The 13,543-nt window shown below is 47.2% G+C and overlaps 1 protein-coding gene across 4 annotated transcripts in view; it reads right to left on the bottom strand.

Moving 5' to 3' along the window:
- SH2D4B (SH2 domain containing 4B) overlaps positions 1-13,543 on the bottom strand; it is a 101,451-nt gene that overhangs the window by 18,840 nt on the left and 69,068 nt on the right. For all 4 annotated transcript variants that reach the window (XR_004263014.1, XM_032259254.1, XM_032259255.1 and 1 more), the window contains exon 6: positions 12,295-12,419. Coding sequence is in view for 3 of the 4 variants with exons in the window: in XM_032259254.1 (XP_032115145.1) it covers positions 12,295-12,419 (125 nt within the window). In the remaining variant the exon portion in view is untranslated. The remainder of the gene's footprint in view (positions 1-12,294; positions 12,420-13,543) is intronic.

Below are 13,543 nucleotides of genomic sequence, written 5' to 3'. Positions count from 1 at the left end.
AGGTCTCACAGCTAATTGGCAGAGCTGGGATAGGGGTGCAGCATTCTTTTAAGTCCGTCATACTCACAAGGCTTGCACTCTTATTAGACTGTAAGCAACCTGTCCTCCCCAGGTACAACCCACATCTAGATTCCACCTTCCGAGCCATTATATTGATCTGTTCTCGCACTGCTATAAAGAATTACCTGAGCATGGGTAACTTATGAAGAAAAGAAGTTTCATTGACTCGCAATTCCACAAGCTGTACAGGAAGCATGGCCATTTCCCATGACCTTCATGGCAGGGAAGCCTCAGGAAACTTACAATCATGGCAGAAAGGTGAAGAGGAAGCAAGTACATCTTCACATGGTGGCAGGAGAGAGAGAATGAAAGGGAAGGTGCCACATGCTTTTAAACAGCCAGATCTTGTAAGAACTCACCTGTTATCATGAGAACAGCAAGGGAGAACCGTCCCCATGATCCAATCACCTTCCACCAGTTGCCTCTCCCAACATTGGGAATTACAATTCAACATGAGATTTGGGTGGGAGCACAGAGCCAAACCATATCAGCCTTCCATGCAGGATGTCCTGGAGAACGTGTGGGCAAGCTGTGGATTTGTATAACCAGCTCCTGCCACAAAGCCTACTGAAGTTTCTCAGCAGAATGCTGTTTTAAATGAGCCAAGATAGCATTTCCAGGCCCTGACCGATTTGAAGACTGACCACAGTCCAAGAAGCAATGCCCAAAGAGGCCTGATGTCGGGGGTAAGGAGTGGCTGCAAACATCTGCAAAACAGAAGTGTGCCCAGACTCCAGACAGGGTCTTTTCAGTGTGGGTATACACATCCCCAAGGACTAGGAGATTAAGTATGTTACCCTGTTGAAAGCTGGTGCTAAAGCCAAACAAAGCAGTTTCCAATCATGTCTCTGCCACTATGGCCTAATCTTGAACAAGTCAATCTCTCTTAAGTGGTCAAACACAATCACATTAGTATCACCACAGTTATTGGCCATATTAAGTGAAACAATCCCAGGAGGATAATGGATGATACAACCACAGTGACTGCTGCAGCCAGGTCTTGGCCTAAGTCACCAAGTCCAACAGTGAGTGGCAGAAGTGAACAGTTACAATCAAGAAACTGAGGCAGAACCCCAGCATTTAGATTGGGGGCCTTGATGGAGACTTGAGGAGATGCATTTGAGCCCATCTGCAGGTGCCCAGAGCTCCTCTGGGTCCAAGCACCTGTGACTGCCATACTGACCACAGCACTCCCTGTTGGGCCTCTTGAGAACATGACGCAGCTGTGACATGGGGACAGAGCTCCTTCCGAGTAGCTACTCTCTCTCCCATGGTTACAGGCTGCAGTGAGTAAAGATGAGAAGACAGAGAATGCAGAAGAGCAAAGGAACACCGGCCTGGCAAACAAGTCCAGGCTTGCTTTCCCCCTTCCTGCACCAGCACTGACTACCACAGGTAGGCAACTGCAGCACCCAACTCCTCTGTTACAATACCCTGAGCACAAATCCCGGTGCGTCCTTCCTGACACCTCCCCGGATTCCATACAGATGTTCTCAGACACTGCCAACAACTTCACATTCACTATTACAGTATTTACTCTATAGGTGCTAATCAGCAGCAGCCCCGGGAAAGGAAAGTAAGCATAATTTCAGAAGACACTCTGCAATAACAGAGCCATCAGTCTACATGTTAGCAAATCCTCAAAGCAGACCCGGAATTCCGTTCCCAGCCCCTCCACCTTCTTTCTGTTCCCTGAAATTATTAGCTCGGAATTGAACCTGAGTAACCAAATGAGCTCTTTTTATTTCTCTGTTAGGACTTCACCCTCAAAAGAAAGAAACACAGGTAGGCCAGCCATGACATTTCATTTTTTATGGATCTCAATTTATCTGGCGTGCATATTTCTCAAAGCTTTCACTGCAGCTACGCCTCACTGGCTGACAACGCCTCCATTACCACTTAGCTATTTCTCATTCATTTTTGTGACTTTCCTTTCTTACTGCCATACTTTCCAGACGATACCATTAAGGAGGCTGGAATTATTAAGCTCTTCATTCTCAACAGTATCTCAAAGCATCCTAAAGCCACAGAGATTGTGATGAATGAGCTCAAATGCCTTCATTTTTTTTTTATAACGCCAAATGAAATTTAACCATGGCTAACTGCTGAGGCAAGGGTTTCACTGTATGAGCTTCTTGGTCCCAGATATATTTATGCACAAGAGGCAGTATCCATGCCTAGGAATGTCTGCTCCAAGCTGACCTGCAGGTTCTAATCACCAATGCTGCTGTTCATGAGAGAGTGGTACCACCCAGTAAAATGACTTCTGAAACTGGCCACAGCAGGATCCTGTATAACACTGACCTCCGCTGGATGTATAAATTTATGGCATGATTGTTTAATGTCAGTCTCACTGACTAGACTGGAGAGCTTCACTAGAGCAGAAGCCAGGTTATTTTTCCCTCGGTGGTGGACAGAGATTGGTCTTGCCTGCCCAGTATCACTGAGTGACTGTCTTCTGGCAAGGGAACTGTGACCTTTCTGGAAGCCATGCACTCTCAGTCTATGCAGTCTCCATGGGGTATTCTCTACCTACCTACTCTAGGCATGATCATAAGACCCAGGGCTCGCTAATCAAGGCAAGTCACCTGCCTGACCACAGTGACTGGTTCAGGAGTGAACATAAGGCTAGCCCAGACCCAACAAGGCAGACTACTGGGACTAATACTGGGGCTGTTGAGATAAAAGCAGGCCCTTTCTTCTACTGGATTTGAGCCTGGGAGAAGGCAGGCATGCAACCTCAGGCTGATGGATGCATTGCTTGGTAATGAAAACAACATAGAAAGCAACAGAGCTGAGAGATAGAGAGGCTGGTTGCTGAAAAGCTTAAGCTCCCTGGATCAAGCAAAGCCTGAAGCTGGATCTACATGTGGGTTTTTCAGTCTTTGGGGCTAAAAAATTCCCTTTAGGTTCCATCAGTTTGAATTTTTATTGTCGTTGTTTCTTAGAAGTGAATGTAAGTTCCAGGAGGGTAGGGAAAGCATCAGCCTTGTTTATCACTGCACACCTTGTACTTAGCACTCAACACAAGCTTGGCAGTAATAATAAACAAGTTAGCTATTTAAATGCCTACTCCAGAGGAGTGTGAGGAGGCAAGTGAAAAACCCAAAAAGAAGAAAAAAAGCAAAAGCCCCAGGAAGTTCCTCAGGAGAATGGAATGGAAGACCCGTCTACCTCCTTCTCCAAACCCAAGAAAAATCTTTTTCCAAGGAGGAGTTGATGAGTAGTGATCCTGAAGAGACCACTGGCAGCCCCAGTCTTCCCAAGAGGAAGAAATCATCACCCAAGGAGGAAACAGTTAATGACCCCAAAGAGGCAGGCAACAGAAGTGTCTCCAAGAAAAAGAGGAAATTCTCCAAAGAGGAGCCGGTCAGCAGTGGACCTGATGAGGCCACTAGCAGCAAGAGCAGCTCCAAGAAGAAGAAAAAGTTCTATAAGGAAGCCCAGGAAGATTAGAATGCAAATGGACATTCTCTGGGAGGCAGAGCGTACCATAGCCCAAGGTGACATTTCCCACCCCGTGTCCTGTTCCCCAATAAAAATGAACTCAAAAGTTAAAATAAATAAATAAATAAAAACAAATGCCTTTACTCAGAGAATCTGCCTCCTCTTGCTCCTGTCTAGGTAACTCAACAACCTGAAACACACAATTCCCTGTTTTACCCTAATTATTGCATAAGGATTTTGTAGACTGTAAGGCGACTCAGACGGCATCCTTCAGGAATTCTATAGGAGTGCTTCAGGAGGAGCAGACACTTCCCTAGTCAGCAGTAAGGAAAGGCAGTATTGGTCCCACAGCCCAGAGATGGCTGGACACCTCCTAAAGAAAACGGCCACCTCACATATACACCATGGAATATTATGCAGCCATCAAAAATGATGAGTTTGTGTCCTTTGTAGGGACATGGATGAATCTGGAAACCATCATTCTCAGCAAACTGACACAAGAGCAGAAGATCAAACACCGCATGTTCTCACTCATAGGCGGGTGTTGAACAACAAGAACACATGGACACAGGGAGGGGAGCATCACACACTGGGGTCTGTTGCGGGGAAATAGGGGAGGGTCAGTGGGGGATGGGGAATTGGGGAGAGATAGCATGGGGAGAAATGCCAGATATAGGTGAAGGGGAGGAAGGCAGCAAATCACACTGCCACATGTGTACCTATGCAACAATCTTGCATGTTCTTCACATGTACCCCAAAAGCTAAAATGCAATAAAATAATTTTTTTAAAAAAGTATCAAAACTAACATATTATCAGTAAAACTGGATTTGGATGGCATAACTTATGCACAGTATCCTCTAAAACATGGTTGTTCCCCACGTACATCAGCTGAGTGAACTATAAGTATCAAAGAAAACTACATGAAAAATGTATGTTTATCTAAAAGTTATATGATGTTTCATGTGATTAAATTCTAAGAAAATGTTAAAAAAAAAAAAAAGGGAGGTTAGACATTGTAAGTATTCTGTGTGGGTGACGTATAAGCCAATAAACACTATGTAGGTTTTTTATGTAAAAAAAAAAAAAAAAAAAAGAAGAAGAAAAGACAAGAAAACGGCCACCTGTCCATCCTCAAGGAGAAAGCCTAGACTAAAAAAGAACTGATTTCCCAGAGCACTGCGTGCCCTAGAACAGCTCCTGAACCTTCCCCTCAGCAGTGAGAGGGCAGCAAGACTGCACTGCCTCACAGGTGAAAGCATGGATTCTGAAGCCAGATCACCTGGGTTTGAATCCTACCTCCCCCACTTAATAAAAACATAACCATGGGCAACTGACTTCACCTTTCTGTGCCTCAGCTTCCTCATTTGTGAAATGGGGCTAATGCTACTTGCAAGCGCATGGTGATGTTACATAGGATTAAATGAATATATGAGAAGTGTTTAGAAGAGTGCCCAGCATACTGTAAGCATCGTGTACATAATGGCCACTATTATTACCCAGTCGTGGGAAGTAAGTGAAATACTGAATGTTCAAGGTTTACTTGATACAATGCCAGTGCAAAGTAAGCATTTTCAAATTACTAGTTAAAACACAAAATGCCAGTGTGATCCCACAGGTGAGGCCAACCACCACATCCCACAGATACCAGCCAATATACACCTGACGACAGGTAAAAAGTCAGGTGTCTTCTGCCTAGGGATGCCACTGATCCAAAAGGTGCCTTCGTGCATCTCCAGACAGACACAGCCCCATACAGGATGCAGGGCTTGGGAGCAGAGTGGACACCAAACTATAGACAGCTGATAGGAAAGGGTTAAAATCTCAGAAACACCATTATAACCTACTCTTTCCTAAAGCAAAAACAGTTTCATTCTTCTATGCAGTCTCTTTTTGAGACTAGATAACCAGTGTACCCTTGAAAAAAAAAAAAAGAAAGAAAAATATTCCTTTATTTTTTAGTTGGAACCGCTAAAGCAAGAACTTAAGAGGAAAGTGGGCCAAGTGACCTACTTTTTTCTCCTTTAGAAAGTTTTGCATTTGGGATCAGAGTTGGTAGAAAATTTCCATTCCAAATTCTGCCCAAGAGAGGAAAATTAGCAATCTCGCTTGCCATGATGGATAGTGACATGCTAACCAACCTTCCAAATGGCCCCTGTGTTACACCTAATGACTTTTAAAAAATATTTCAAGATGGGTATCATACTCATAATAGAAGAAAATTCAGACTTGCACTTTTTTTTGGAAGGCTAAATCAGTGTCACCTTTCTTTGGTGCACGGGTCTTTTTCTTTATTTCTGAGTGACAATGACATAACTTAGTATGCCATGAAGAGATGAACCACCTTGCACGTGCCTCGGTTCCCGATGTGCATCACCAAAGGCCACGTTTGTCTATTCCATATAACAAACCAAAGCATTTATTGCATGACAGCCATGCTCTAAACACTTCAAAAAATGCTGATACGTTTAATCCTCACAACACCACTATGCAGTGGGTGGTATTATTGTCTCCACTCCTTGTTTCTTCAGCAATTCCTTGCTAAACGTGGATTTTAGTGCCTGGGTCTACACTGCCAAGATTCCCAGAACCCCATTCTGACTGCCACCTCTCAGCAGATTCCAAATCTTCACAGTGTTTCCTGTCTTCCCACTATCCTAGAAGCCAAGAACGGAAGTTTGGACTGACACACTCTCTCCCTCTCAGCCCCAGAAACTCTCGTTCCTGGGAGTAATCCCAAACACCAAACAGGGCATTCCCAGATTCTCCCTCAAGCTGGGTCAGGAAACCGGTGCCATCTCTGCTTGCCAAGGTCGGGAATGAGGAGAGGTGAGATGTCAAATAAAGAACCCAGGCTGAGCCTAAATGAATTTCACTGAATACACAGTAAGGGATCTTAAATCCAGAGAGGGCACTTTTCTGTCCCAGTTTCCATCCCTGGATGGCAGTATATGCAAAGAGACAGCCAGAATGGCATAGGTAAAACTAAAACCCAGAAACCCAGTTTCTCATCCCAGCTTCCACGCTGACTGCTGGACAAATGTGGGTTAGTTTCTCAAGCTCACTGGTCCTCAGTGGGGTCACCTATAAAGGGCTAACGTGACCAGCTCATGCAGCATTTGGCAGTACCATGGGATGCAGGACTGCATGGCAGCATCATGCCTGAGGATGGCAAAGGTCAGCAGCAGCCAACCTGTCCAACCCCTTCCTGCTTCGTGCAGCAGCCAACCTATCCAACCCCTTCCTGCTTCATGCAGCTCAGAGAGGTGACCACCCTCCCAGTGTATCCAGTCAGAGGGGCGAAGCCCCAGCTCCATTCCCACTCAGCTGCTGCCTCCCAGGGCAAGTCCTTTCCACCTCTCTGGGGGCTGCCTCAATGCAGGACAGCCATTGGGTTTCCCCTCATCCACAGGGCTCCAGGGAGGGTTATCCAGGAGAGGATCACCATTGCTTACACCTCAGTTTCTGCACCATGAACACAACATCAACAAAGAAATGAGCAAGGTAAAGCCCGACAGTCACAGGGTGGAGAATATCCTCAGTCCTCAGTCCACAGATGCCCAGGTACCCACCCAGTGGCCAGCCCCAGGCCCTGGCCAACCTTTCTAACCTTCATGACAACCTGAGCAAACTTGAGTGGCTTGGCAGGGGCAGGGACAGCAGCCTTGGAGTAATGTCAGCAGCACTTGCCCTCAGAACCACACTGCATGGCAGAGGTCAGGAGCAGAGAGTGTAAAGGCCCTCCACTCCCCACTCTGGGGAATTCACTCACCATCAAGACTGCCCAAAAGCAAGCTGCAGTCATCAAAAATACTTTCTTCTACTAAAGTGAAATGTGTCTCTTCAGAACTCCCATCCATCCCCAGTGATAAGGTTTGGATATTTGTCCCACCCAAATCTCGTGTTGAAATGTGAGCCCCAGTGTTGGAGGTAGGGCCTGGTGGGAGGTGTTTGGGTCATGGGGGCAGATTCCTCATGGCTTGGAGCTGTCCTTACCAGAGTGAGTGAGTTCTCATGAGATCTGGTTGTTTAAAAGTGTGTGGCACCTGCCACTCCACAGCTTGCTCCACTCTCACCACGTGGCGTGCCTGCTCCAGCTTCGCCTTCAGCCACAGGTAAAAGCTCCCTGAGGCCTTCCCCAGAAGCCTCAGGTGCTACTTCTTGTGCAGCCTGCAGAACTGTGAGTCCATTAAACCACTTTTCTTTATAAATTACCCAGCCTCAGGTATTTGTTTATAACATCACAAAAACAGCCTCACACACCTGCAGCCCATCTCTGATCTCTTTAGCAATCCCCTTTCTCAAGACAGAGCTCTAGAGACTAAGGAGGTGGTTCTGTTCCTCTACCCATTCCTCCCACGACTTCTCCTTTCCAAGACAAACATTCCCCAGGTAATCATTAAAATGACTTCTGTGATTTATATTTCCTTCTCTTTCCTCAAACACAGCAATGTTTTGTTTGTGTGCTGTCATCCAAACAGCAATGTGGAGGAGGCTGAAGACGTGGGGCCCATTGTAGATCCTAGCAGCTCTATGACCTTCAGCGTTCTTCTCCAGGTGTTTTCTGAGGTCGCAGTGGAAGCAGGTGGGAAGAAGTGCCCATCCTACTTTGGAGCTCTCACATCTCACAGGAAAGCTGCCCCTCACTGCTGGGCTCCCTGCACTGCCTAAGTGCCTCCTCCCAGGCGAGGCCCCCCTTTGTGCTTGCTGGTAAAGAGGCATGTCAATAACACCCCACAGAGGACAGCCAGCCCCACCCAAGCCCAGGTGAGGCCACGCCTGAGATCCATTCCCAGCACCTGAGCAGGGTCACATGGAGGTAATTTACCAATGCCAAAGATGTCACCCACCAGGTAGTTCCATTCTGTGCCAAACCCTAAGGCCAAGCAGCAAGGCAGTCAATGGGTTGTCCCCCAGACAATAAATCATGGCCCACATTGTGACTATTTTTGTAGAAGTAAAGCTCAGGAAGAGAAATGGGTTCTGACTGAGCCAATATTCAGACAGAGAACATTCTTAATAATTTTAGATACATGTCCAATTTTGAAAATAGATTTTTTTCCCAAAGCCAAGCTTATATGTACTAGCATTTCTCATGAGCAATTTGGTATAACTACAAATCTCTCTCACAATTCCTGGAACATAACAGTGAACAAAGGAGAAACAAGGAATTACTATCAATCTTTGTAACCCAGGAGACTACCTAGAACCCCCCTATGGTCCCGGAGAGAAGCCTGTTCCCACACTCCTCCCACTCTGTACTCTGAGCCTATTTCCCCAAACCCTATTTGCCAAAGGAGGCAGAGCCTCTGGTGGTTGACCCCAGATCCCAGGAAACATCAGCGAACACACTGGCATGGCTTTTTATGGTGGACCAAGCACTCCTATTGGGTCAATCTTTGTAAGTGTCCCATGAAACACCAGTTTCACAGATGGGAAATTTAAAGGACACACCCAAGGTCACAGAGCTGCTAAGTTCTAGAACGGACCCCGTATCTTCAGATTCTTTGTCTACCTGCTGCTTGGATCCACATGTGTTTGAGGAAAGGGAGGGAAACCATCATAGTAGTCACGTTTAACCTGCGTCTGAAACCTAACTGCTTTAACTAAGACTCTTTTACCCAAGAAAGAAAAGATTTATACTGGGATTGTGACACATTACATTATTGACTCAAATTCTTCGTCCCTCCCTGTTGCCATGCCCTTTGACCTAGGACTTCGCAGTTCCTCGTAAGAAAAAGACAGAATGTATTTTCCTGTTCCTCAGCTCTGTGAGGTAAAGGCAAAATGACAAAGTGCTGACCCTAAGACAAGGCTCAGGAGCCTGGCATGCTTCCAGTTGCTCTCTGATGTCTGTCCTATCCCCATGAGAAGAGCACCCCTGGGCTGGCCTGCTGGCCCCAGGAACAGCCTAAGAGATCCAAGGTGCAGAGATGCCCCAACTGAAACACCCAACCAAACCCAGCGAGAGCAGAGCCCTCTGCCAACCTGCAGCAAAAACTCCTTAACAATTAGACTGGTACAGGCCGCCTGCCCCTGTAGGAATTGGTACAGAGGAAGTCCTAACCCCTCCATCAGCGAATTCCTATATTGAAAGAGCAGCTGGAATACACTGTTCCAGACTTTGGGATTTTAGGAATGAGTAAAGTTGAGAGAAAAAAAAAAAAAAAAAAAAAAGCAGGGGCAGGGGAGGTCCTAGGCTACTAATTTTTTGCTTTTCCAAGCAAAGGCAATACATAAAAATAACCATGACTTACTATCACCATCAATTCATAAAAGATAGGACATTTTAACACTAAAACTGAGGACAGGATATAATCTTAGAATATGAAACAGTCCTTTCTAAGCAAAGACACTTGGCCACTCTCCATATGTGAGCCTTTTTCCTTCCTTCTGTCACAGATCAATGAAAATTCTGTCACAAAATAGCTCCGGCCTGTGTAACAGCAACTTTTCTGCACGCTTTATGGTGGAACTGTCAGAAGAACATGAAATTAGCTACATAAATTGTGAGACTTAAATCTTGGTTCTGTTTGCTCTGCGACAATATAAAAGTTACCTTTTTAAAAAAAAAAAAAAAGTCAAAGAAGAAAACAAAGCTAAAGATAAATTTGAGCACCTGGGTCGCACCCTCTCCACTGGCTACCAAAGGCAGAGCACCCAGCACAGCTGCCAACCCTCACCTCTGTGCCACTCCCGAGTAGCACTCGGCAGTTCCCTAAGTCGCCAGTGCTGTACTTTCGTGAATAACGTCTGAATAAAAAGCACAGTGGTGACTTAAGTGAAAGCTCTACTGGAGCTACTGGGACACATAACTGGGACAAAAGGGGGAGGCAGAGAATCCCCAGCACCAGCTCCAGGGACACACGGCTCAGACAGCCGAGTGCTGTCTTCTCTCTGAGCCCTAGAGAGCCAGTCCAACCTTCTGCCAGATGTGTGGTGACCTGGGAGAAGAAAGAGGTCTCAAAGTGGATGGCGGTTCTAACAGACTAGATTATCCTTTGAAACTACGCTCTGTGCAGTGGATGCCACACTGGATCTGGCTAACAAAATGTGAGCCACAACTTCAGGTGTCAATTCCCTGCAAAAGCTTTAGGAGCCAATGTGTGGTTCTCGAAGTCTCTCATCTCTCTCTGTCATGAGACCATGAGCATTTTCTTTTCAAGACTGAGTTTTGCTCTTGTTGCTCAGGCTGGAGTACAATGTCATGATCTCAGCTCACTGCAACCTCTGCCTCCGGGTTCAAGCAATTCTCCTTTCTCAGCCTCCCCAAGTAGCTGTGATTACAGGGGCCCATCACCACGCCTGGCTAATTTTTTAAATATTTTAGTAGGGTTTCACCATGCTGGCCAGGCTGGTTTTGAACTCCTGACCTCAAGTGACCCACCTGCTTCGGCCTCCAAAAGTGCTAGGATTACAGGCGTGAGCCATGGCACCAGATCGACCATTGGTGTTTTCAATAGAGGCAGCTCCTGCAGTCTGAGGCCCAGACTAAAGCCTGTAACCAATTCCCAAAGGGCACATAACGTGGGTAAGAAATAAATCTTGATTAGTGGGGATCACTGAGACTTCAGAAGCATTTGTGACCTACAAATGGACCTACAAATATCCAAGCTGACCTACACGATAGGGATGCTATTCATTGGGTTGGAGAGCTCAACAGCAGTGACAATGGAGGAAGACGGCGAGCTCGTCTTGGAGGTATTTCTGTATTTGGTCCCTGGGTGACAGGCAGGGGTGACTGTTGAATAGAGAGATGCCTAAGACACAGGGCCCTGACCCCACTGAGCACATGATCAGCTGGGAAGGCTCTGGATTTTCAATGCAGAGAAGCAAGGGCTGTTCTTTGGAAGTGGAAAGCCTGGGATCTAATCCCAACCTGGACATTTCCTTCCCACCTTCATTCATTCCTCCCAGGGATACTTACTGAGCCAGGCACGGGAGAAACAAACAAGGTCCTTAACCTCACGGGCTCACATTCAGGTGGAAGAAGAGACTAATTCAGGAGGAGAGATTTACTAATAAGTAAATCTAATCAATACCAGCTGGGTGCACTCTCTTCAGGAAATGAGCAGGTGAGCTGAGGGACACTGGGGAAGGCGACTGTAGGTAAGAAGCCCAGGAAAGGCCTTTCTAAGGAGGGGAGGTTTGAGATGGAAAATGAGAATGTGTCAACCATGCTGACAGCCACAGAAAGACAGAACACACGAGCAGAGCCATGGCAAGCACAGAGGGCCTGAGATGGGAAAGAGGATGGCTCGTTTGAGGAACAGGGAAAAGGCCAGAGCTTTGGAAACCAGGTGGGCAAAGAAGGGCTTTCAAGGAGCCACACTGCCCTAATAGTCTATGTTTGGGTGACGCTGACCTCTTCATTCAGCCATCTGTCATCTAATCAACAAGTCTATACCCAGAGCCCACAGTGTGCCAGGCTGTGGCCAGGATCCAGGGATGTGGGTCCTGTCCACCAGGTGCTCCTGCAACTCCCAGAGCTCACTGTCTTCTGACCACAGAGAAGATGCCTCTGAGGAGCCCTTGGTGGCTACAGACGCTGTGAGGTGACAGCAGTGAGCGAGAGCCATGTTCATCCCTTCCCAGAAGAGTGGGGGGTTCCCATTCAGCATCCCTGGGGCCTGCAGCCTCCTGGACTCTTGCTGGGAGATACTAGGGGCAGAATGGAGATTGCATAAAGTCCTCTTCCCCCTAACAGTCCCTCAGCACCCCTCCCCAACCCCAGAGAGAGGCAAAGCTGTGGAAATCATCTGGCACAGGGCCCAGAAAAGCGGTCCTACCGTGGAACCAGGGGGCGATGAATTTGGTGTTCCTCTCGAAGCCAGCTCGGCGAGGCAGCTGCTCCTCCTTAAACCAGCGGACGATGACGTCTCTGGAGACCGGGCGCAGCGGGCGCTCCCAAGTCCTGCTGAAGAGAAAGAAAGGGAGGCCAGAGAGTCAGGGAGGAAGAAAGGATGGAGGGAGAGGAAGGGGAGGGGAAGGAAGGAAAGAGGAAAGGGAGAGGAAGGTAACGGAAGAAGGAGGAAGGGGGGTGAAAGAAGGTGCAGGGGAGGGCCATGAGACTATGAGTAAGCACAGTGCCCACATCCATGCCTACAAAGAGGATTAGAGCAGCCCAGGTACTTGAAGGCACTTTGCAGATTATAGTGTACCAGCTGTCACTATTTATTTAAAAGAAAACTGTGATCAATTGCATCAAAAAAGCCACACAGGTGGGAATGAAGAGGCTAGGAGCAGGTGTCTGAGGGAAGGAAAAGGCACATGTTCCCTGGAGCATGGCCAGGGTATAAATACCAGCATGGATGAAGGAGGCTCCTGACGGGACAAGAGCTCGTGTGCTAGGAACTGAGTGTGTCCCATCCCCTTCTCTCCCTCAGAAAAATTCGGAATCTTGTCCCCTCCTTACCTCTCCCTCCCTGCTCTCTGAGGGGATGCCAGCCTTTGCCACAACTCCTGCACTTTTGGGAGGGAGAATCAGGACAATGAACAGAGAGAGAAACCAGAGAACCTCAATTTGCTCTGGAAATGGCTGTTTCCCTGCCCAGAAAATAAAAAGTATGACAGAGGAAACGGAGGCAGAAGGAAACAAAGCCACACATTGGTAACTACAGATGGAATGGGTGAGGGACTACAGGCACGAAGGGCAGAAGGAGGAGGGGCACAGAAGAGTTTACAGGAGGGAGTAGATACGTTTTAAAGTTTCCTCACAGGTGAGCCAAGATGGTCATTACTTTCATGTCTGAACTGCAATTCCAGGATGTGTATGTAGACTGGGCCACATGAGACCCTGCTGCACTTGGGGTACACTGAAAGCACATAAGAGCTGGCAGCACTTTACACATGACAGACATCCACAACTATGTGGTGAAGTACGATGTGGTGACGCCACGTGCATGAATTCAGGGCACAAAAATACAGCATCTGGGCTGGGTGCGGTGGCTCATGCCTGTAACCCCAGCACTTTGGGAGGCCGAGGCAGGTGGATCACTTGAGGTCAGGAGTTCGAGACCAGCCTGGCCAACACGATGA

This window comes from Sapajus apella, unplaced genomic scaffold, assembly GCF_009761245.1.
Source record: "Sapajus apella isolate SASKATOON/1434 unplaced genomic scaffold, GSC_monkey_1.0 scaffold107, whole genome shotgun sequence".
Taxonomy (NCBI): domain Eukaryota; kingdom Metazoa; phylum Chordata; class Mammalia; order Primates; family Cebidae; genus Sapajus; species Sapajus apella.
The sequence above is the reverse complement of the archived record's forward strand: the minus strand, read 5'-3'. Positions and strand labels throughout refer to the sequence as shown.